General features: G+C 44.1%; 1 protein-coding gene across 2 annotated transcripts in view; it reads right to left on the bottom strand.

Moving 5' to 3' along the window:
* Positions 1 to 7,897: 7,897 nt before the first annotated feature.
* VAT1L (vesicle amine transport 1 like) overlaps positions 7,898 to 25,616 on the bottom strand; it is a 55,580-nt gene continuing 37,861 nt past the window's right edge. For both annotated transcript variants that reach the window (XM_033157175.1, XM_033157176.1), the window contains exons 8-9: positions 12,705 to 12,788; positions 7,898 to 8,290 (exon numbers count right to left, since the gene is read on the bottom strand). In XM_033157175.1, the coding sequence (XP_033013066.1) occupies positions 8,189 to 8,290; positions 12,705 to 12,788 (186 nt within the window). In that variant the 3' untranslated portion in view covers positions 7,898 to 8,188. The remainder of the gene's footprint in view (positions 8,291 to 12,704; positions 12,789 to 25,616) is intronic.

The raw sequence follows: 25,616 nt of genomic DNA, 5'->3' as shown, positions 1-25,616 counted from the left end.
CTAATTCATACTTCCTGAAACAATATAAGAACCGAAGCACAGCTATCCTTCAAAAAATTCACACTTTTCTGAATTTTGCATTGTAGTTCTCCAGTAAAGCAATGTGTACAAAAATGCACATAGTAAGGTAAATTGTGCATAAAAATGCATATAGTCATGAAAATAACATTCTAATGTATTTTATATGGGGAAATTGCTTTGCAAAAATGTGTACTGTTGCATGAACCCCGATTTCAGAGCAGCAAGAGACTCTAGGGATGCCAGTGCTTACCTAGGGTTTGGTTTCCTTGGAATGGTTAGTGGAGGCTGTGGCATGTTTAGTATATGTGGTTTTATTTGACATGTATGCAGTCTATTGAAGGGCTCACAGCATCAATGCTCTAACAATTATTGCTTTCTCATGAGGCTTTGAGGGGCTCTCCAAAGTCATAGCTTTGGATTTAGCACACAGAGCAATTCAAGCCTCCTTATCCCTCTTCCAGATTCCCACATCGGCTTAAACTCACACACAGATAAGCCCCACATTAGGGTGACATGGCACCCAGCCATATGAGGTGGGAATAGGCCTACCCCCATCCTCCTGAAAACATCTCCCATTTTCCCTATGGCAGCTGTCGGGGTTGAGCCGGATGAGGAGGAGTGGTGGCAAGCCCCCCATGGCAAGGCTGCACCCACGGAAGGATCTGGGGAAATGGAGGAGTTCATACCTGGAGAAGACTGGTGGTGGCACTCCTCAGAAGAGGAAGAATCAGACAGGGAAGTGGAAAGACCTGAACAGGAGGAGGAGGAAGAAGTCGAGCCAGAATCAGGCCCTTGTGAGAAGAGGAACCAGCTGGCCCCCTCCCCTCCTCCCTTCTCAGCTGCAGAACGTAGACCTGAGAGCCATAGGGAACAATTAAAGGCAGCTGCAGCTCGAAAGAGGCGTGGTCATGAGCCGGCTACTTAAGGTTGGCTGGCTGCTCCCTTCACCAGCACTTGCAACGCTGAAGTGCATGGTTGTTCTTGCTCGTCCTGTTCCTGACTTGGCTTATTCCCAGTGCTGATACCTGACCTCGGTTGGTTCCTGTCCCGGTCTGTTGGACCTTGACTTTCTCTGCAGCCGACTGCTGCCCTTCAGCGTGCCAACCTGTTGGCACCCTAACAGAAGCATATCTCTTCTTAGCTAATTCCTTACACATGCAAATGGATGTCTCCCAGCCCCACTATCCTAACAATTGCTCCTCTTCTGTCCAGTGCTTCTATCTGGGTCTGGAGCCCATTAATTGGGCAGCAGCATTTATTATCTTGGGTTTGGACACCTTACAAAGGTTGTGGGCAGCTCTTAATCATGGGCAGCTCTTGGCAATCCTTCAAGGTTATCCACCTGCTAAAGGAGCACTGGTGTTTAGTCATGAGGTCTCTGAGAATGTTTGTTGCTAAGATATAAAGGGGATTGGAAACTCATCTTCATGAACTTCAGCATGTACCATGACTGTATAAGGTGCTACTTATTGGCCATTGGAGGAGTCCTACCATTGCTCTTTCGAGGGATTCTGGGTGACTGAAGGAACATAAGCTGTCTATCTTTTGCTTTTCTCTTTGTTTCCTGTTTCTCCCCCACCCCCCAACTGGCCTACAGATTAAACCCATTTATCAAGGAACAGACTTGGTGTGCTGCTCTTTGCCTTGTCTGAATCCAAAAGACATCTTTTCTTGGTAGAACACAGATCAAGTCAGGAGAAAGCACTTCAAGCAGGCGGTAAACAGGGCCAAAAAGGTGATGTGGCTTCAGAAGAGTGGGTGCAGCGTAGGGAGGAAGTATGCCTTGAGATAGTTTCAAGGGCTAGTCAGATAAGCCTAGATGTAAGGTTCCCAAGCCTTGGGCTAATAGCATGACCCCACTTTTGAGTGAAGACAGCATTGCCCTGCACCCAGGCAACATATGCCTAAGGCTATAGTATCTCGTAAAATAAAAGAATTACAAACAAAAAAAGCAAATAAGAGAAAATAAATCTTGTCCAAGTTACAGAGATGGAAAAAGAATTCCTAAAGTGCCCAGTATGGCCCAAATGATTGTTGTTTATTTTTGTCTGACTCTTGTTTCATATTCTGCCTACATGCCTGAGCCTGTTCCCATTCATATAATAATTATAGCTTTGCTTGCTAACCATGATTTTGAAAAGCTAATTAAATCCTAACTATAAAACTTGTACCTATTTGGAAAGGAAAAGAAAAGGTTCTGATGATCAAATGTAATCTTCAATGTACGAGACAGAAAAACAGTTAAACTGGATTCTATATCATTTTGTGCAGCTGAGAAAATATGGGTTAGATGTGCTAGGAACATCTCAACTCGCTTCTGTTGGCAAGCAAGCTCTACATTTTTTTACCTATTGAAGTCTTCAATGGTAGCCCAGCACATGGTGTATTATGGCAGTCATGCCTAGTGACTATTACAGTGTGAAATTTAAGCACATGCTTAATCATCTCATGTAATTTCAGTGAGACCACAGAGTTCTTGTGTTCCATCCAGACTAAGTCTACAGCCCTAGACACACTTGCCAGAGAGTAAGGGCACTTCCAGACTGCCACCACAAATTCAGATTCCACAGTTGGAGTTGATTGGGGTGTTCTGAGGGGGTCTGCTTCCTTGGCACACTCACTACATTCTGCTCTGCAAAGGGACGATCCGGGGCTAATCTCAGCTTTGGTTCTGACTTCAGCATTCAGCCAAGCCCAGCAGACATCCTTACTAATCTCCCTGCAAGCCAAGGATGAATGCTAAATAAGCAGATCAGCTGAAAGCACCCTAAGTCCCATTGAAAATGGGGCATATATAGGAGTAGTCATGTTTAGGATTGCACAGTTACACTCAACGGGACTTCAGTTAGTCATGGGCACAGGAAGGGTTATGCTGTGACAGTCCTTCACTGCTAGTAGTTTGCCTTAGTAATGACATATGTGCACCTTATGTCTAAGTGTGTGCTGAGTAGCTAATAAAACTTGTAAAACTTCACCTGAAAGCAGGCCTATTTCCTCCAAGTCAGAAAGAACTGTCCTTGAGCAGAGCAGGTGTAGTCCAACAATCTCTGGAGGGCCACAGTTTCCCTGTTCCACTACAGACTGTAGGTAGGGAGTCGTGTTTTTGAATGCTCTTTCATGTTAAAAGTTCCCTGCAAGTAGAATAACCAAGCAGGAATAACCAAGCGTTCAAAACCAAACCAGCCCAGCTGGAATAGAAGCAAATGCTGGACATTCTTCCTCCCTTCCTCCTAGGGTTCTCCTTGGTTTATACAGGGGACCAGTATTAGCTCTTCAAAGTCTCAGGCTAGAGGTCTTTCTTACCTTTGCTATCTTAGGTCCTTCTAAGCAGAGATTCTTGGGGCAGAACTCTGTGACATCTGCATTCAACGTGCCTACTCTGTCACTGAGCTGTGGGCCCGTCCTGAGCTCACCTCTGGTCAGGAGCAGTGCTCTCTATTAAACGACACCAGCCAAAGTTAATGCTATGCTTAATATTTTATTCATATTTTCATGTAAACATCATTTGCTTGGTAGGCACAATATAACAAAAGCTCTAAAGCAACAATTAACAATTAAAACAAGTGTTCTGGTTCTCTTCCTTCAGGCTGATGGTAAAGAGAGGCCTTCACAGTTCCATTATCGAAACTGAGAATAATTTGCTTTCACTGGGAAGAAAATAACCAATTAATTAGAGAGAAATTGAAAAGCGCCCCACTGACAGTGTTACAGTTGGAGTTCAATAATGATTCCGTTTCCCTGTACCAGTAAAACACTGAGGAAATGCTAACCCTTTTCTGCAGTCTCTTCTACTACCCAGAAGAGAGGTGATTCAACCATTTGTACTTAAAGAAATAGGGCCATGTCCTTAAGAGTAGTCCCATGAAAGCCAACGCTAAATTTGTGATTAGATGTAGGTGTGAAGAACAAAAGGTGACACAGTCTTTGCAGGCTTGTGTCACTTCAAAATGCATGTGGAGTAGTTAAATATGTGGATATCTCGCAAGGAACACTAGCATATCATTTGAAGGCTAGACTGTCCCTTACTTTCAAAATACAATGGGTTTTTTAAAAAAAATCTGTGAGGAGCAAGCATGCAGCTACCTGCTCCCCCAATGTATTTGAAAAGGGCTATCTCTCTAAATCTCTTTCTAAGCGTTTGATTGGACAATTGAGATTGGGCATTGGGTGATTATGTCGTAGTGCCATCAGATCCAGACAAGGAACATACAGTCTGAAATGGCCTTGTGCTCCCAGTCATCTCTCTAACAGATGGGAGTATGTATGGGAGCAACAATGCAATGTTGGCATGGCAGGAGAATGCAGTTTTCTGAGAATTTCAAGCCAGGAATGACACACACACACACACACACACACACACACACAAAGAGAGAGAGAGAGAGAGAGAGAGAGAGAGAGAGAGAGAGAGGAGAGAACATGAATGAATGTCTCGTGTGGTTTGCACCTGTTAGTGTACTTAAATCTTAAGTATCAGGATCAAATCCTGACTCTGGTGAAAATGATGCAAATTAAGTGGAGGTCAGTAAAGGTGGGATTTCAGTTTCAACCTAGTTATAGTAAATTTGCATGAATTGGACAGCTCTGATTAAACTTGACAGCAAAATGTTCTTTCAGTGCAATGTTCCAAAATACTATTTCCCAGGGATGGGAGGCCTCCTGGAGTGATTCCCACAATCAGATCTCAAAGCAAACAAAAGAGTTACACCCAAATCTTGCTTCCTGACAAAAAGGCATAACACTACGGAACTGAGAATGAGATTGAACTATATGTGTGACTCATTAAAGGAACACGTTGCACATGTGTATGTGTATCTTGCTGCACAATTTGCTCCTGGAAGCAGCCAGGATTTGTAAATGCCTATGATGCAACTGGTCCATTTTGGATTTGGCATGTATCCACAACCCTCATCAACAAAAGTAGATGCTTAGGAATACTGTACTACATATTGACCCCTATGAGTCGGACCCTATCAATGCATCTCTAAAGCAAAGCAACAATCCTGATCTGGTGTTCATTAGGCTCTTGGTTTTGTAGTGTCTTCAGTTTACACTCAGGAAAAAATGTTTAATCTTCAGTCTTGTCTGATGGAAATACTCTGAGGAGAATCACACCAAGAACAAATGTTTTGCTTTGCGTGGTCCAGCTATCTGACATGTTCAGCTGTTCAGTCTTAAACATGTGAGGCCAAAAAGGATGTGGAGAGCAGGGCTCAGGGTATCTAAATGCACTTAAAAAACACAAAACACTTCGGACCTTTATGTTAAACACAAAAAGGTCAGGAGTAGACAGAGTAGGACCAGTGAGCATGTGCTCAGGATAAATGCTTGATTATAACTTAGGTGTAAGTTCTTTTGAGTTATATTTGCCACACCTAGTTCAAAATGAAGCGAAAATTTGTGCAGCAAAAAGTAGGAGGCAGTAAGTCTTCCTAGATTTGCATCTGCAGTATGAAAGTTACTATGCTATGCAAACTTACCAGGGAATAATCCCACTGGACATGGGACTTTCTTCTGAGAAAACATGCATGGGTTGAGTAACACAGTCAGTTCTCATTAAATCAACAATACTGAATACTGGAACTCATCTTGTGAATGTTCCAATTTTGGAGCATTATAACTCTGCTTGTTGATTCCCCCCCCCCAAGGTGTCAGGATGGGTCAAGGCATAACCTAGACCCATTTTGCAGCATTCAGAAGATCAGTTCACCATGGGAAATCAACTTGAAATGTCAACTTGCATTTACCGGTACTTCAGCATTATTATTATTATTATTATTATTATTATTATTATTATTTTTAAAGGTATGATTTTTTTTCACGCTCCTGGTTTTTGTTGTTGTCTCTTTGCTTCATCTGTAAAAGAAACGAACCACATCCTGGCTCAACTCATTTCAACAGAGACAAGTACCCTTAAGCCTTAAGCAAGCCTGTCCTCTCCTAAATAAAGTATTTAGAGAGATGTATCTGCCCACTCTTAGCATTTTCCTGGCTAACCCAAAGAATGACCCAAATGTATATGGAACACCTGGTCATTCATAACTATGGTTAATTGTGTGAATTGTCATGTATGAGGAATTATTTGATTGAATTACTGCTCCATGGAATATAGTGGGACCTACATCTGAGTAAATGTGCATAGGATTGCTCTGTAAGATAAATGTTGTTCTAACTCACACTCACCCCTTCTAGCTCTACCTTACTTTTTAATTAAAAATGAATGGCTGCTTCTTTTAAATACCTCGGCTGCAGTCCCAGTGGCTATGACATTCCAAATGGCTTTATTTTGCTTGAACACCAACTGCAAAGTGCAGCCCAATATGGCACTTTTACTTTATATGAGGACTAGGATAAAGAGATATGCTGGAATTATGTTAAATTGTTCATACAAATCTGATTACTTCTTCTAACACTTAGACAATTATACTTCCAACCTCTCACACACACCCCGCTGGGCCCCTTTTAAGCATTTCTCATCCTTATACTATTTTGTTCATATCTGTAGCTTTGTTGATTTAGAGTCAGGCTAAATGCTAGTAGGCTCAATATATAATGATTTACCACCCAAATCCAATTTTCATGTGAACTGAGGAGACAGTTATACACAGAACACAATGTGAGAAAATTAGCAAAATACCAGAATGAGAATCATTAAAATGACATACTGTGTTATTCCAAATCCATCCTTGTCACTGTGAAGAAAAGGGTCAGCAACTGATTTTTCTTTGCTGTCTTGGAAAAATGATGTTAAGTTTAACAGTTCAACTACACATTTAGGTGAGATGTTTTCTTTAATTAGTGTGATGTACAATGCTAGAATTACATGGGTGTGAGTGAGCTGTGTCAATGTGGAAAGGCAGGCACTGGGGTCTAAGAGACCTCTCTCTTGGGGCCTGACACAGTTCTTAGATCAGTGAGTAGTGAAGAGCTTCAAACTGAGAGAAGAATTACTTAAATTAGGTCAGCTCTGTTTTGGTGCTTGGATGAAGAATTAACAAACATTTATCCCAATGTGATGAACAGAAATTATTATCATTGACCAACCTTTAAAAATATTAAGAGTGCACTTTTGCACTCTTAAACATATGTGTTGGCACCAGGACTGAATACTTTCCCCCCAATTAATTAATGGGTTCTGTCCACTAATGTACATGTAGTTATACCAATCAGTGCTTTTCTGTCATCTAGTCTATTTCTCTGTACACCAAACAATATAGAACAAATGAGGTATTTTATTGTCTTGAGAGTTTAAAAAGGACTTGTCGGTTCAGAAGTATCATTAGGGGATGGAATGGATAGTGAACTGTCCTGTCAGCAGCCTGCATTTGTGCTTCAAAAGAAAAGTTCTCTCTCCCCTCTAACAGCTCCTTGCATAGGTAGGAGCATCAATAAATCCTTGGTGAAAATTCTAATTGACATGTGTGTTGAAGGCAGTCTTGCCTCTTTGTATAGATGGAGATGCCCTGGATCTCCATCATTAGGTTAAAGGTTGAAATTTGGAGTGCAGAGTGTGGGTGCTTTCCGCCACTTTGAACAACACAAGCTGTTGTATGAGTCTAATATGTGGGTCTATTTGGATGGAGGCCCAAGTCATAAAGCTCTCTCTCTCTCTTTTTTTTTTAAAAAAGAATGACAGGAATCCTACTCAGGCTTTCTCCCATAATGCCTAATATGCAGTGCTGAAAGGATACACATACCCGTTTTGTCCACCACAGAATTATCCTTAGGCAGGTGAGTGTGTGAGCTCACCCACTGAAATAAATGATTATAAATGTTTTTATAATCATTTCACTGGCCAATGGAATAGTTGAGGTTTAAAAAGAAGCCAACCACAAATCACCCTTCTAGAACTGGCTAGAAAACTTGCCATTTTGAAAAGAGGTTCATGTTTCAGTTTACTGTGAATGCTAATAAGGCTTCAGACAGGAACTCAACAGGCAAACTGGGTGTCATGTGATGGAATGTTATAATACTGGACTGGGTGGGAATGGCACTTTAGTTTCAAAACATCAATGATCAACAGCTTATAGCTCAGCTGACTGCAGACAAGAAAAGAACAACACACACTGTACTAGAGCATTTGTTCACTGGTGCACAAAATGGACCTCCCAGTCATCTTCCCTTCTTTTGCTCTGTCAATTCTTCCTGCTTTCATTCCCTCCACTCATAGCTATTGCTGGATGAATGGCATACGCTCTTTATTCTCATTGTCCCCCTCATGGTCTTCTTCCTCTTCGCCAGCTTCACTGGTTTCTGTACTGTCATTGGCCATCTATGAACAAAACAAAGGAAACCAAGAGGTTGGATAACCATCTGTCATGGATGCTTTAGTTGAGATTCCTGCTTGGCAGGGGGCTAGTCCCTTCCAACTCTACGATCCTATTATTCTATGTGTCAAGAAAAAATGCTAAAGATGTCAGAGTTGGCAAATAAGGCAACATTTTTTTAAAAAATTAAAGGTTGCACACATACAATGTTAGTTCTACTCTACTATGAGTAGAACTAACATTAAAATTGTTAAATTAAAATTGCTATTAAAATTGATGGGCCAAAGTTAGTTATGCCTAGGGATGAAGTTCACAAAAAATGATCTCAAAGCCATTAAAGAAAAAAAGAATGCATGTTCACAAACGGAGATCTTGCAAACGTCCTGTGATACTGATTATCCAGAATGAACCTTTTACCCCAAGCTTTTGCCTCAAGGGATCAGAGTCAAAAGCATATCTTATGCATGTTTACTCAAAAGTAAGTTTCACTGAGTTCAATGGTATTGTATTTAAATACATGATCCCACTGTGAGGTGAAGAAAGGATCACACTGGGAGGTGGCCCAAAGGAGAGAAGTCACTCTTGTGTGCCCTGGGGGCAGGTGATTTGCATTTGCAGCTCACATTTATTTTAACTAGAATGATAAAGATTGACATTAGAACCAAGTTCACTGTTGACATTTAAGGCTGCACAACAAGGCCATACAGTATTACCTCGGTTTACGAACTTAATCCATTCTGGAAGTCCGTTCTTAAACCAAAACTGTTTTTAAACTGAGGCATGCTTTCCCTAATGAGGCTTCCCGCCGCCAGTGCCCTTCCACCATTTGGCTTCCATTCTTAGACTGAGGTAAAGTTCACAAACTGGGACACTACTTCCAGTTTTGCGGAGTTCATAAACTTAATAGTTCGTAAACAGGGCTGTTCTTAAACCGAGGTACCAGTGTACTGCAGTAAGGAGTAAGGAGATCAGTGTCATCATGGACTGAGCAACTGTGACAAAAACTGCAAATGCAAACTGAGTTAAGAAATGCAACAAGTCCTATCCCTAGTCATGTCCATGAATTTCAATTATTTTGCTCTGAGTAAAATTAACATTTGAATACAGATCCAAATCCATATTATGTCAATAACTTTATTAGGCTAACTGATGTGCAGAAACTACCTTCTTGACAATTGGACCCACTATTGTTCTTGTCTTCTGAATCCACCAGAGCGGGGGTCTGCAACCTGCGGCTCCGGAGCCGCATGCGGCTCTTTTGCACCTTTGCTGCGGCTCCAGGCAGGGCCGGTGCATTTAGCGCCAAAATGTAGGGGGCCCTGCGCCGTGCTGCTGGCCCGCCTGCACCCACCCACTTCTCTACCTTGCCGGCGGCTGTGCTGCTCATGCGTGCCTCGTTTCGTGCCAGCGAAGGCGCAGCAGCAGACCGCAGCAGCTTCCCTCCTTGGCGCCTGTCCCGGCGCTTGTGTTTGGCTGCTGCTGTTGGAGCTGCTGGCTGCTGCGATTCGACGAGGCGCGACGACTCGACAAGGTAAGGAGGCAGCTGCGGGCTGGGCCAGCGGCGGAGGGCGGCGGGCAAGGGGGAAGCCCTCTTTTTAAAAAGTGGAAGGGCCCGGCTCCAGGACACGTGGCAGTCTGGGAAGGAAAAGGAAGCCCGGCTGTTCAGCTAAGGGCGGCCCAACGGGATGAGATGTGCGCGGGGAAAAGCTCAGGGGACGACCGGTCCCGGGCTCTGTTTCGGGGACGCACAGACGACTTCCCTTAAGCAGCGTGGCGAAAGGGGCCCGAGCATGGGCGTACCGATGGGGGGGCAGGAGGGGGCAGCGCCCCCCTAGAAGCTCCCTGCCCCCTAGAAGCGGGAGTCCCATGGACTGAAAGAAGGGTTTTATCCATTCTGAAGGAATGTTTTCCCGCGCCTGCAGGGGGGACGTGATCAGCCCCCTGCTTCAGCCCCTCTCAGCTGCCTTGCCCAGCCCCTCTGCTGGCCAATAGTGATTGGGGCAGTGTGAATGCTGTGTGCTTTTGCATAAGTTTGCTAAACTTTTAGGTACAGGTGGGTAGCCGTGTTGGTCTGCCATAGTCAAAACAAAATCGAAAATTCTTTCTAGTAGCACCTTAGAGACCAACTGAGTTTGTTCCTGGTATGAGCTTTCGTGTGCATGCACACTTCTTCAGATGGTATCTGAAGAAGTGTGCATGCACACGAAAGCTCATACCAGGAACAAACTCAGTTGGTCTCTAAGGTGCTACTAGAAAGAATTTGGTATCTGAAGAAGTGTGCATGCACATGAAAGCTCATACCAGGAACAAACTCAGTTGGTCTCTAAGGTGCTACTAGAAAGAATTTTCGATTTTGTTTAAACTTTTAGGGTTGCATTTGTGCTGTTCATGAGGCGGAAGTATTCTGGGGGGTTGGATTTCCCCTTCTAGATTTGCCCCTGCAGCGTCAGGCGTTCAGACGGTTCCTTTAATACAGTGCTTGTTGTTTGGCTGGGGGGGGGGAGCGTTTCGTGATATTTTGCCATTTTGCCTTCATTACCTGCTCTTCATTACCTGTCTAAATTGTGCTATGAGCTTCTGGGTATTTATATTTTTGTGGGCCGCAATGGTTTTGCGGCTCCCAGTTTTTTTTTTCTCTTCGGAAACGGGTCCAAGTGGCTCTTTTTATCTTAAAGGTTGCAGACCCCTGCACCAGAGCCTGTCTTCCCATGCAGGGGAAGTCCCTAACTCACCAAGGGTTTGAGGACATGTGTTATCACTTAATCACCAGTGGAGCTTGAAAGCAACAGCCTTCCCAGGCTGTTTTGCCTTCAGCAACTGGTACTCAATGGCATACTGTCTCTAAGAGTGGAGATAACTTCAGTTATGGCTTGGGGCAACTTCAGATGACCTACTTTTAATGAGCATTCATCCTGATTTTCTGGCGCAAAACTGATGTGAAGGTTAATTATATCCAGTCTTTACTGAACATTCATTTTTTGTTTGTTTGCGGGATGTTAGTCATTCATCCATTGCAAGCTTTTCAATGTATTCTCTACATCACTTTCCAAACTGCAAAAAGTCGGATTCTTTTAACTAGTAGATTTGTTGTGCTAGGGAAACAGAGCACTTTAATCCATTTCAGCTGCACAAACTGGATGTGCCGATATACATTTGCATAACTCCCACAAAATACTGACAGTTTAGAGGCACCCTACAACTTATTTATGGATCGATTCTCCTACATTAATTTGCCTAATTCTTTTTAAAAATCCATCAAAGTCAGTGGCCATCACTACATCTTGCAGCAATAAGTTCCATAAATGAATTATGCATTGTGTCCAAATTATCTATTAAAAAGCAACAGTTCACACTTTTGTTATGAAAAGCAAACTGTTCAGAAATTTAGTTCTTAAGCCATTAAAAGAAATGAAACCAGTGAATGAATTATGTGTAGAATCCTCCATCACTCTTTCACCACAATGCAGTATGTCCCATATAGCAACCAAGAAAAAATGATCAGGGCATCTGATGAAATTAGAAAAGTAAAATACAGTCCCTTAGGAAAATACATGTAAAGTTTGCTAATAAATGCCCTCCATATATACAGTAGTCTCATGGGGTCTGTGTTGATGTGAAAATGTGTAGATTTCATGAATGTGATTAATTAAAGTGAAGGCTGTTTGCAAATGACTGTTCCTTTCTTGTTAATCCAGTGAAACTTTGCAATTCTATGTTCCCTGGGAGGATGTCCCAGGGTTATATGGATCATGAGATCATCCACACCAAGGGCAGAGAAAGAATTCTGGCCTGGGAGAAAGAGATCAGATGTTGGATGACACTTCCCTGTAGCAGCAGAAACTTCTATGGCCCTTGTACTACTGATTGTCAGAGTGCTGGTGCCAGTAAGACTGAAAGGGGGGCCTGTAGGGGCAACAGAGTAGTAAAGGAACTGATCCAGCACTTCCCATTCTCCTAATACACCCCAAAGCCTGAAAGAAAATTATGCCAGCTCTAATTTGTCTTCCATTTGGAACAATTGAAATGACTTTTTTTTAAAAAATAAGAACACCCCCTCCCAGAAATGGGTGGAGAAATGGATGCTGCCCGACCCTTACTTCCACCCTACTGGCAATAGCCTGGAATGTGCCTTCTGTTGTCTCCTGCTTTAGCAATGCAGCCTTATTATTTAAAAAAGTTGGCTTATCCTAAACATTCAAAGTGGTTCAGCTCATAAAGTAAAACACATCTCATTAAATCCAGTCTCTAAATGCGTTGTTAAGAGAACCAAGCACAAAATTGGTCAAGAGAGCATTCCACAAATAGGAAGCCACGCCCATTATGGGCAACAGCCACTGCTGCAATGAGACCCCCAGAGGGTTGAACAATCTGTCCAAGAAATAAATTAGTCACCACTGCCTAAAACTTATTTTCACTTACCAATGGAGTTGGTGTTTTCTCCACATCCAAAATTAATTTTCCTATGTTGCCTCTGTCATGGATTCTTTGCATTGCTTCTTTCACCTATAAGGTAACAAATGCCCAAGTTACATCCCCTTTGTGATGCACATAAACAAACAAACAAAGTTCACCTTTGAATGCAAGCATATTTCATGACACAAATACGAATGAACTCGAATCTTTAGCCCAATGAGAACATGTTGAAGTACCAAATGTTGGATGAGAAATGTGTGCAATACATTAGTGATAATAAAAATGAACCCATTCAACCTAGTGTTAAAGAATATTGAATATTAAGACTGCAATCCTCATATGTGAAATTGCTAATCTTATGATGAAAATACATAACTTCTTTCTAAGATAAGTCTCTATTTCTGAGGACCATAAAACTAATTTTCTAAAAAGAGATCCAGCGGGGATCTGGGAAATTTACAGGCTGGTTAGCTTAATGTATGTTCTGGGAAAATTGGTGGAAAATATGACTTAAGATAGAATTACCAAGCATACAGAACAAGTCTCACTGAAGCAAAAGCAGCATGTGTACTGTGTACTTAAGAATAACCAAAAGCTTTTGAAAAGTACCTCACTTTATTTCTTTTAGTTATTTATTAAACTTATTAGTTGCTTGTCACCTGAAGGTCTCTAAGTGACTTACAGCACAGAAAAATATACAATACATAATATCATAAACTTAAACATGGTTTAAGTTTATGATATTTGCTTGTTTCAAACAAACCAATGTTAAGATTAACCACAGTTTGATGGGTACAAATAACGTAAGATGTGGTAAATGGAAACTGGAAGTAAAAAATTTCTTCTTGCAGCTACACCAGCAATGGAGTGCACAAGTTCAAGTCTCAAGCATTCTCCTCACACTAAACTGTGGTGTAGCTGCTAAACCTTAGTATGACATCCTCACTGGACCACTAATACTTTAGCAAGGGATCCTTGAAGGAAAAGCAATCACTTATGGTATTTTGCAAGCCATTGCTTTTTGACAGCAAATATAGCCATTTAGAATTTCTTAGCAAACTATAAGGGTTTGCTGTACCAAAGCTGGAAATAGTTCCAGATCTGAATGACTGAGCAAGCATGTTAGACTGCTAGGTGAGACTTATCACCCAAATCCTGGAACTATTTCCTTGCCAAAAGAAAAAGAAAAGTAATGGACTACTCACAAATATGTGGTTTTGGGCTGGCAGCCAAAAAATGGTGATTAAAGTAGTTGCTGCATGCCCATATCTCATGCTCAGTGGGAGGAAATAAGCTTCCCTTGCATTTTTCTCTCATACACAGTATCAGGTTTAACCCTCTGGGGAAAGGCTCAAGGTGTGCTTATAGGCAAATTCCCCAAATTTGAGCAACAGGTGCTGGGAAAGAAAACAATATGATTCCAATTTTTAATATATAAAAATAAGACTGCTCTGTGTATTGAATACAGATGGAGGGAGTCAGGAGAGAACTGTAAAAAAATAAATTGTATGCTTAGATGGAGCTGTATCAGATTTCTAGGGGACAGAAAAAAAATAGTTTTGTTGTAGAGAGCAGCAAGAGAATTAGCCAAGTTTAAAGACCCACTTTTGGATATATCCAGTATTCTTTTTCTGTCTCTCTATTTTGAAAAAAGCAGTGTAATCTACAAGTGTTCATTGTGGTTACTTTACTCCAAGGGAAGTTCAGCTGCTTTTGGACAGAAAATCTAGTCATCCCTGGCTATTGAAGGGCACCATGTTGACTCCCCTTGCTTTTCTCTTGACTGTGAGCAACATATATGCCAAATAAAAATACTGAAAAGGCATGAAAATATTTGGTGCAAAGCATTGCTGTACCCTCTGTTGTGCAGGCTCCTTGCTCTTGCTTCTGTAACAACTTATTTATTTATTTACACATCTTAAAATTGCAAGGACCCTGTCCTCTTATTACAACAGGCCACCCTACTTAAGGGCTACAGCTCAGTGAAAGAGAAGTTGCTTTGTATGCCGAAGGCCCCAATGTCAATCCCTGGCATATCTGTGTAGGGCTGGGGGTTGCAGGCATATGCCTGTCCCCCTTCCTGCTTTTAGACCCTGTGAACACAATACCAGTTGCTAAAAGGTGTGTTAGTTAGCTATTTTTAACCACTTTGAGGTTTTTTTGTTTTTTACAATCAAACCGTGTATATCAAGCAGTTATTTTATAAATAATAATAATAATAATAAAAATTTATTTATACCCCTCCCTTCCCAGCCAAAAAACCGGGCTCAGGGTGACTAACACTAATTAAAATCACAGCAAAAACATAAAAAACAATCAATTTAAAATACAGATTAAAATAAAAATTCAAAATTAAAACTGCAGTCTCATTTTCAAATAGCCCACCAATAAAAGAATGAAGCATAAGTATCAAACAGAAACCAACCCAAAGGCCAGGTGGAACAGCTCCGTCTTGCAGGCCATGCGGAAAGATGCCAAATCCCGCAGGGCCCTGGTCTCTTGTGATAGACTGTTCCACCAAGTCGGGGCCAATACTGAGAAAGCCCTGACCCTAGTTGAGGCCAACCTAGCATCTTTGTTGCTCGGGACCTCCAAAAGATTATTATTTGAGGACCTTAAGGTCCTACACGGGACATACCAGGAGAGGCGGTCCCTTAGGTACGAGGGTCCTAAGCCGCATAGGGCTTTAAAGGTCAAAATCAGCACCTTAAACCTGACCCTGTACTCCACTGGGAGCTAGTGCAGCTGGTAGAGCACTGGATGAATATGGTCCCGCGGCAAAGACCCGGTAAGGAGCCTCGCCGCGGCATTCTGCACCCGCTGGAGTTTCTGGGTCAGCTTCAGGGGCAGCCCCACGTAGAGCGAGTTACAGTAATCAAGTCTGGAGGTGACTGTTGCATGGATCACTGTGGCCAGATCAGGGCGAGAGAGGTAGGGGGCCAACTGCCTAATACGGCGGAGATGAAAAAATGCCACCTTTGCTGTGGCTGCAACCTGTACCTCCATGGAAAGAGAGGCGTCGAAGGTTACATCCAAAATCCTGACAGAAGGCACTGGCACTAATTGGGCCCCCGCAAGAGATGGAAGTTGGCCTCCCAACCGCATGTCGTCCCGACCCAGCCAGAGGACCTCTGACTTCGAAGGATTTAACTTCAACTCATTCCCATGCATCCATGCAGCCACAGCCTCCAAGCACCTGGTCAGTGTGTCTGGGACCGAGTCAGGGCGGCCGTCCATCAACAGATAAAGCTGGGTGTCATCAGCATATTGATGACAGCCCAGCCCGAAACTCTGGACAATCTGGGCAAGAGGGCGCATAAAGATATTAAAAAGCATTGGGGAAAGGATTGTGTCCTGCGGAACTCCACACACCAAGGAGTGTCGCGGCAACAACTCCCTCCCTAGCGCCACTCTCTGTCCCCGACCTGAGATAAAGGAGCGCAGCCATTGTCGGACTGCGCCCTGAATCCCCACGTCGGCAAGGCGGTGGTCCAAAAGATCGTGGTCAACCATATCGAAGGCTGCTGACAAATCTAAAAGAATCAGCAGGCCTGAACCGCCTCGATCCAGCTGTCTACCGAGATCATCTATTAGCGCAACCAACACTGTCTTGGCCCCATAACCAGGGCAGAAGCCGGACCGAAAAGGATCCAGAGCCAATGTTTCATCCAGAAATCCGCTAAGCTGTTCAGCAACCGCTCTCTCAATTACCTTACCCAGGTACAGAAGATTTGAAACCGGGCGGTAATTGGATAGATCTAAAGGATCTAAGAATGTTTTCTTTAAGAGCGGACGCACCACTGCCTCCTTCAGCTCCTGTGGGAAAGTCCCCATGGCAAGGGACACGTTGATGATCTCACCCAGGGGAGCTTGTACCTCGTCTGGACATGCACGGGTCAAAGGGGCAAGTGGTGGGCCTTCCAGCTTGGAGGAATCTGTCTACATCAGCAGGGAGTATCCGATCAAAGTGGTCCAATACTGGACCCGAGGACAGTCGAGGGGCCTCCAGTTTTATTATTGTATCCAAATTGGCAGGGAGGTCACGGCGGAGCAGCAAGACTTTCTCCGCAAAAAAGCTCGCAAATGCTTCACAGCTATGAGTCAAATTAGTATTTAAATTTGGTTGTTCCTCTAGGGTTGTTAGAGACCTAATTATTCTAAAGAGTTGCGCTGGGCGAGAGCTAGCAGATGCAATGGAAGTCGAGAAGTAAGACTTCTTTGCCGCTTTCATTGCCATCTCATAGGTTTTCATAAGCATCCTATAAGATGTTCTTGAGGCTCCGTTGCGAGCACGCCGCCATACTCACTCTAGCTGTCTGAGCTCCCGCTTCATTTTCCGGAGCTCCTCAGTAAACCAAGGGGTCCAGTTTCAGCGGGGTCGCAGAGGGCGCTTACGTGCGATCTCATCAATGGCCGTCAAGAGTTGGTTATTCCAGTCTTCGCCAAGGTCATCTAATGAGTCGCCAGGGGGGGCAGGGTCCTGCAAAGCCTGACGGAATCTATCTGGATCCATCAGCCTTCACGGGCGAGCCAAAATAGGCTCGCCACCCGAGCAGGGGAGGAGCGGGAAGTCAATCTCGGCTCTCAGAGTGTAGTGATCAGACCATGGCACTTCCAGAGAGGGGAGCATGATCACATCTATGCCAGCACCAAAGATCAAATCCAGTGTGTGGCGTGCTTGATGTGTGGGGCCCAAAAGAAACTGGGAGAGCCCTAGTGTCACCATGGAGGTCACTAGGTCCAGAGCCTGTGAGGAGGGAGTGTCATCGGCATGGACGTTGAAGTCTCCCAAGACCAGTAGGTTTGGGAACTCCAAGGCCCAGCCCGCCACCACCTCCCACAGGTCTGACAGGGTGGCTGCTGGTGCGCTGGGTGGTCAGTACACCAGCCATACAGCCAAGCTCTCCTTGGAACCCCACACAAGACCAACACATTCAATACCGGAGATCGCCAGTACTGGCAGAGCTCTGAAAGGGCAACCCTCCCGGATTAACAATGCTAACCCCCCCAACCCACAGTCTGTGATTGGTGGAGGACGGAAAAACCTGAGGGTGCTATCTCACACAGGGAGACTACTTCACCTTCCCGCACCCAAGTCAGCCCCCAGCGAGACAAAGAAGTCACGCATGGTGGCAGTTTTATTGCCAATGGACCTGGCATTGCACAACACCAATGACGGAGGTGGATAATCCCTGCTCACCCTACCCTCATCCTTCGGGATGGGGCATAGATTGGAAGGGGTTCGAGCATTATTGCATCTCAAAGCCCTTTGCCCGTAGTGATATCTAGCCCCACCGCCATACCTCCCTAGCCCTTCAGTAGTGGGGATCCCAAGCTTCATGTTAGTCTCCCCAATAGGGGGGTGACAACTCCTCGCTAGTAAATCGTCTTTGGGCCAGTGGAGGGATGAGTATTCAATAGGGTAAATATTCCTAGAAGATAGACCCCCATCAGCCACACCCCCGATGGGGCAAGTAATCACATGATGATTCGCTGGTTGTCAATCCCTCTCTCCCTCCTGGAGAGAGTGAGGTGCTATTGATTCTGTCTGTGGTTGTGGGAATATTAATGAGAGGTGGGCTGTGAAATGAGGATCACTGGCCAACAAGGAACCAACTTTGGATTCAAGAGGACTGTCCATTCTGTCTCACCAGAAGGGTGATGGAGAAGGTCGATTCTTCTCACCGATTGTTAACGCATTAGACAAAGGACCAGGTTGAGTGTTGGATTCCTCCAGACTATCCATGGCAAGAAGTTCTTTAGGTATTGTTGTCGTGCAAATATCGGAGGCGAAATATATGAAATAACTATACTGTATAAATGAATTATTTTATGTTTATTGCATATATATCCTACTTTTTTCTTCCAAGAACATGGTTCCCCCCCTCCTCATTTAATCCCCACAACAACCCTGTGACGTCACTTTGGCTGCGAGGCAGTGATTGGCCCGAGGCCACCCAGTGAGCTTCAAGGCCAGGTGGGGATAAGTGGGAAAGGTCCAGAAGGAACAAATCAGGAATGAGAGAAGCAATGAAGGTGCCAGTAAAATGAAGCTGGTCTGGACTCAAAAACAGAAAGCAGCTTGGTGAATCCTTCCAGTTCAACCCTTTCCTTACCCCCAGTGTACCCTTTGCCACCTCTGTTGCTCAGCTGAATAAAGACTGCTGAGACTCCCATCCACCATTTCCAATCTTCAGGCTCATTTGGAATTTCTCTAAAAGCACGAAGTCATTAGTGTCTAACTGAAACAATTTACCAGCCCCCATTTGCACCGAGTAAATGTTTAAAGAGTTCTGACTCAAGTGGGATACAATAACACTTAATTGCCTTGTGTTTTATTTCTCAGTTTGCAAAGTACAGCTCTCTCAGGACTGGTTCACGTGCCACGTTACAACTGGAGGCATTATCTGCATTTCTTAGAGCTGGTTTATATGCTGCATAAGGAAGCATAAAAAGGGAAGAGCAGTTTGTGAAGTTTCTGTCCATAATACCATTGCACTAAGGATGTGGATCCACAGAGGAAGCATTTAATCCTCAGCATCTGCAGGTAGAGCTGGGAACATAACCTATCTGAAATCACGGATTGCCACTGCCAGTGAGTGTAGACCACAGATGGGGAACATGTGGCCCTTCAAATGTTGGTACTGTAGGTCCCAACTCCCATCAGACCAGGCAGCGTACTAATGGCCAAGGACGATGGGAGTTGCAGTCCAACAACACAACAACAACTAGAGGGCCAAAGTTCCCCCACCTCTGGCGTAGACAATACTGAGCTAGATGGGCCAGTAGTCTGACTCAATATAGAGCAGTTTCCATTGTTGCTAGGTATTTTGGGCTGCCTAAGGAGTATAATCCCCTTCATGGATCATTGCCTTTTTGTGGCAAAGGGGCTTGAAAAATTCCAATAAGCTATGAGCTATGCCATGCAGGACCACCCAAGACGGACAAGTCATAGCTGAGAGTTTAGACTAAATGTGATCCACCTGGAGAAGGAACTGGCAAACCACTCCAGTATTTTGTCAAGAAAGCTCCATGGACATAAAAAGGAGTAGCTTTGAGAAGAAAGTGAGAGTTTCCAAGATGTGCTCTGGTTCATGGGGTCACCGAGAGTTGAACACAACTAAGATGACTAAACAACAACAAGGAGTATAATGGGCCTTTCTAGGTCCCAGTTGTACTGGGATTCTCTGTGGGGCCCTTGCCTCTTCTTCATAATAGATCTACATAGGGGTCTTTGTCAGGCTGTATTCTGACCATGAGTTAGACCAAGGCCACAATTGGCAAGAGTTGACAATCTTTTCCATGGTCCCCCATCCAACTGCTTACCTGGGAAGTCTTTTTATTAGTCATCGAGGGGGAAAGATACAAGCACCTATATTATGTCTGCATGCCTTCTGCTTTGCAGCTCACTGACAGTAGCTGGATCAATGCCCTCCACCAACGCTTTGTCAGATAGCTCCCCCCCCCCCTCTGCAGCTGCTTTTTAGTAAAGACTAAACACAAACATTCATGCATGGTTTGATAGGTCTTCAGAGGAGTATGGAAAGAAACTCATAGCCAAATGTAGCAGAAAACACAGCCACAACACTGAATGAATCATTACTGCAACACATCATACCAAAGGGAAGAAAGAAGCATTTCACCTACACTAGTGGATAAGATGGTAGTCTCACATATGATGTAACATCTGGTCATTAGGCCCTGTTCCAGCAATACTGGTTGCTTTTGTATCTCCAGAGCTGGTTGCATTTTAAAACCACTGCTGACACCTGCGTTTATGCAACATTTTCTACTGTGCTATTTAAAATTCTCTCCACCTAATTAAAGGAAACCATTGTATTCTGCAGACATGGAGATATGGACCCCCTTTTCTTGCTCTGCTAGATCTAAGAAATGTGCACTGTAGGGAATTGTCCTGATGAACTGCTGCATATTAATCAATGGCTATTTGACTTCTGTGTGATATAAGAGAATGGGTACTATTTACTGCATTTTTCTTCCACAATTTCCCTAACTTTTATTACCACCACTGCTAACTTTTATCTTTGCAATCACCCCATGTAGTACTTTTGCCAGTGATAGGGTGACTGAACCCAAAGTCACCCAGTAAGCTTTGTGGAGATCCGAACCTAGCCTAGACTGACACTAACCACTATACCACACTCCCTGTCTGGTGGCAGTGTAGCAGCAAAGAGTATGAGCTATTTGCCACAATCACACTAGGTAAGCCCCTATCCCTCAGCCTCCATCGCTGCAGTTGTTGGAGATAGCCCAATACTATTTTTTTACTTATTTACTTATTTATTGCATTTGTACCCTGCTTTTTAGTCAAAAAGACTCCCAAAGAGGCTTAGATACCATAAGTTAAAACATAAGCCTGTCTAAACTACATGACCCACAGGAAAAAAGGCTGGAGGGAAGAGGGGGGAAAGCAAGCACTCTTCTGGTCCTGCCTGGGAGCATCCAACCTCCTGCTTCTTATCCTGCCTTTTCTTACCCACCTACCTTTGCTGCTGGTCTATGATTAGCAACAGGGGAATGGAGAGAGGGAAAGAGAGGTCTTCATTCTCTCCTCCCTTCTCTGGCATCTGTCTCATGATCTTTGCTGCTCCAGCTCCACCACCCTCTACCATCTGAAGGATTCCAGCTTCTTCAAAAGGCCCTGCTTTTACTCCTTTAGTATTCTGCATGCTTGGAACTGCCTCCTTCCTTCAAATCCCTCTTCAAAACCCACAAAGCCTTTGCACAATCGCCCAGCTCTCATGCCTTATTGTGATCCACCCAATCGACAAGCCTAAGCATGGACAACCTGGGGGTGCTTCCAGACTGAGGGCATTGTTTTGGGGGGTGGGATTCAACCAATTGACGGCAAATCCAGGTTGCTCAATGATAGTGGATTGGGAGGTCATGTGCAACAAACTTGCTTCCCCAAATGATGGGACTTTTTATGATAAGGAAAGTGATGGGAGAATGCACGGAAAAGTGTAGGATACTGCTTGTTTTGATGCAATGACATCTAACCTTCCTGCAACAAAATCAGGATGAATGCTCAATAAACAGGTTGAAACAAATACCCATTGCTTCCTTATTTACCCCTGCCTTCTTTCTCATATTGTTTTTCCCACACCAATTTTTAGATGGTAAGCTCCTTGTTGCAAGGAGCTGCCTTCTTGCGCTCTGAAGTACTGTGATGATGGCACCAAACAAACAAACAAAGAATATGCTGCTAATTTCCCAGTGTTCCTTGCCCCTCAGCTCACCTCTACAATGGTTTTCCCAGTGCTTCTTGCCCCTGGCATGCTCCACAGCTGTATGTAAAGCACCACAGAGGACATTTCTAAATGGAGTTTTACATATTCCTAGGTCAAACCCTTGTCGTGTTTAACACACCCCAAGTGGATATTAGCAGTATCCTCCAGTCCCTAGCTCTTGCTGTTTCTGTTATAGAACCTTGATGGATTGTGGGTAGCTTTTTCTACTAATACAAGTTGAGCATTGTTGGAGGACAGATTTAAGCCACTGGTCAGTTACACTGCAAAAAGATAAATTCCCCATCTCTAATTAATTCCTTTCCCCCCATCTGCCTTGCCCCGGTGCTGCTAAGGAACAAGCAGCTAAATCACGTTGTGACGAATCACAGGGATGAGATCTCCATGGTTACAGGTCATGTGGTCTGCAGATACAAGCTTTTAGCGTCAGAGTTACTTTGGCAACACAAGTGGCAGAGGTAACTGATGCAGATCTTGCCCAGATTTATGACAGGATAAATCCAGACAAAAATGTGTCTATTTTGCATTCAGAGGTGCACTATCAGTCACCATAGGGTGTGTTTGCAGCTCCTATGCATTCACTGAACACACACAGGAGAGTGGGATCACTAACCACCATTCCACCCTGCCTCTGGTGACTGCACATTGGGTGCATATAAAGGGGGCCTCTGCATGTAAAGGTGCTCCAGCAAACATGGGAAGGAGTGTAGCTCAGTGGTAGTGCATCTGCTTTGCATGTGGAAGGTCACAGGTTTAATGCCAGGCATCTCCTGATATGGCATATTCTAGCATGGATAGCTCTTAAGCAACACTTTCAATATTGTAACTTTTCAGTGGAGCCATCACCCCTAATGGTATTCATTATCAGTGTTGATTTGTCTGGTTTACCAGAGCTACAATGTTGTTGTTGTTGTTGTTCAGTCGTTCAGTCGTGTCCGACTCTTCGTGACCCCATGGACCAGAGCACGCCAGGCACGCCTATCCTTCACTGCCTCTCGCAGTTTGGCCAAACTCATGTTAGTAGCTTCGAGAACACTGTCCAACCATCTCATCCTCTGTCGTCCTCTTCTCCTTGTGCCCTCCATCTTTCCCAACATCAGGGTCTTTTCTAGGGAGTCTTCTCTTCTCATGAGGTGGCCAAAGTACTGGAGCCTCAACTTCAGGATCTGTCCTTCTAGTGAGCACTCAGGGCTGATTTCCTTCAGAATGGATAGGTTTGATCTTCTTGCAGTCCATGGGACTCTCAAGAGTCTCCTCCAGCACCATAATTCAAAAGCATCAATTCTACGGCGATCAGCCTTCTTTATGGTCCAGCTCTCACTTCCATACATTACTACTGGGAAAACCATAGCTTTAACTATACGGACCTTTGTCGGCAAGGTGATGTCTTTGCTTTTTAAGATGCTGTCTAGGTTTGTCATTGCTTTTCTCCCAAGAAGCAGGCGTCTTCTAATTTCGTGACTGCTGTCACCATCTGCAGTGATCGTGGAACCCAAAAAAGTGAAATCTCTCACTGCCTCCATTTCTTCCCCTTCTATTTGCCAGGAGGTGATGGGACCAGTGGCCATGATCTTAGTTTTTTTGATGTTGAGCTTCAGACCATATTTTGCGCTCTCCTCTTTCACCCTCATTAAAAGGTTCTTTAATTCCTCCTCACTTTCTGCCATCAAGGTAGTGTCATCAGCATATCTGAGGTTGTTGATATTTTTTCCGGCAATCTTAATTCCGGTTTGGGATTCATCCAGTCCAGCCTTTCGCATGATGAATTCTGCATATAAATTAAATAAGCAGGGAGACAATATACAGCCTTGTCGTACTCCTTTCCCAATTTTGAACCAATCAGTTGTTCCATATCCAGTTCTAACTGTAGCTTCTTGTCCCACATAGAGATTTCTCAGGAGACAAATGAGGTGATCCGGCACTCCCATTTCTTTAAGAACTTGCCATAGTTTGTTGTGGTCGACACAGTCAAATGCTTTTGTGTAGTCAATGAAGCAGAAGTAGATGTTTTTCTGGAACTCTCTAGCTTTCTCCATAATCCAGCGCATGTTTGCAATTTGGTCTCTGGTTCCTCTGCCCCTTCGAAATCCAGCTTGCACTTCTGGGAGTTCTCGGTCCACATACTGCTTAAGCCTGCCTTGTAGAATTTTAAGCATAACCTTGCTAGCGCGTGAAATGAGTGCAATTGTGCGGTAGTTGGAGCATTCTTTGGCACTGCCCTTCTTTGGGATTGGGATGTAGACTGATCTTCTCCAATCCTCTGGCCACTGCTGAGTTTTCCAAACTTGCTGGCATATTGAGTGTAGCACCTTAACAGCATCATCTTTTAAAATTTTAAGTAGTTCAGCTGGAATATCATCACTTCCACTGGCCTTGTTGTTAGCCAGGCTTTCTAAGGCCCATTTGACTTCACTCTCCAGGATGTCTGGCTCAAGGTCAGCAACCACATTACCTGGGGTGTATGAGACCTCCATATCTTTCTGGTATAATTCCTCTGTGTATTCTTGCCACCTCTTCTTGATGTCTACAATGTTAACTTGGTAAAATACAGGTGCTTAGGGCATTCCTCAGTCCAGATGAAGGGCATGATGGTTTAGAGTTTAAAATAAATAAATCGCAAACACTTGAAGTCACAAGGAACTGCACAGAATGTTTAAAAGGCCAAGGGCCCTGTTGCAGGCTAGCAGCCTAAAGGAGAGTGTGAGAAGTGACTCTGTAGTGATGACCACTGGCTTGGAAGGCCTTGAGAGAGGATTGGACAAATTCATTGATAAGGCTATTAGTGGCTACGTTCTGCCTCCATGGTTGGAGGCAGTACAGTGGACACTCGTTGCGAATGTGATCCATGCGGGAGGCACGTTTGCAACCCGCAGCGCCGCTTCTGCGCACGCACGGGTCGTGATTCAGCATTTCTGCACATGCGTGAAGTGCCAAACCCAGAAGTAACCTGTTCTGCTACTTCCGGGTTCACCGTAGTGTGCAACTTGAAATCACGCAACCCGAAGCGGCCGTAACCAGAGTTATGACTGTATGTCTCTGGATACCTTCTGGGAATTGCAAGCAGGGAGAGCATTGCTGCTTGTGGGCTTCTCATAAGCATCTGATTGGCCACTGGATGACAGAGTGCTGGACTAGCATGCATTTATATGCATGCATAGTAAAGTAAAGTTGCACCTACCCTTTACTAAGGACCAGACTAGTCCTTCGTGTGAATGCCACATTAAACATGGGTAGGGAACCTCATCTTGGGTCCAAATGCAAGTTCCTGGGCCTCTCTATATAAAGCCCCAGGATTCTCCTAATGCCACAGCCCCTCCCCAACCACAACCTCTTTCCCCTGGCTTCACCCTGCACTGGCATTGCTTCTCATCCTCCTTGAGTGTTGTTGCCGAACTGCAATGTGTCCTTGTACTCTGACAATGCTTCTCGCTTGACTGGATGAAGGATAAAGAGGTGTGTGAGAGTGTGCATAAACTAGCCTGGAGAGAAGCTGGTAAGAAATGCAATAGCTTTTATTTCTTTTTTACTAGTTTGCTACCCAGAGATTGAAGGAACCCTAAATTGGATAACCTCTAGGAATCCAACATTTTAAATGTAACAAGACATCCTTGAAGAAGCTTACAAAACGGTTACAAAATAGGACCAGATA

Source organism: Lacerta agilis, chromosome 8 (assembly GCF_009819535.1).
Source record: "Lacerta agilis isolate rLacAgi1 chromosome 8, rLacAgi1.pri, whole genome shotgun sequence".
Taxonomy (NCBI): Eukaryota; Metazoa; Chordata; class Lepidosauria; order Squamata; family Lacertidae; genus Lacerta; species Lacerta agilis.
The sequence above is the reverse complement of the archived record's forward strand: the minus strand, read 5'-3'. Positions and strand labels throughout refer to the sequence as shown.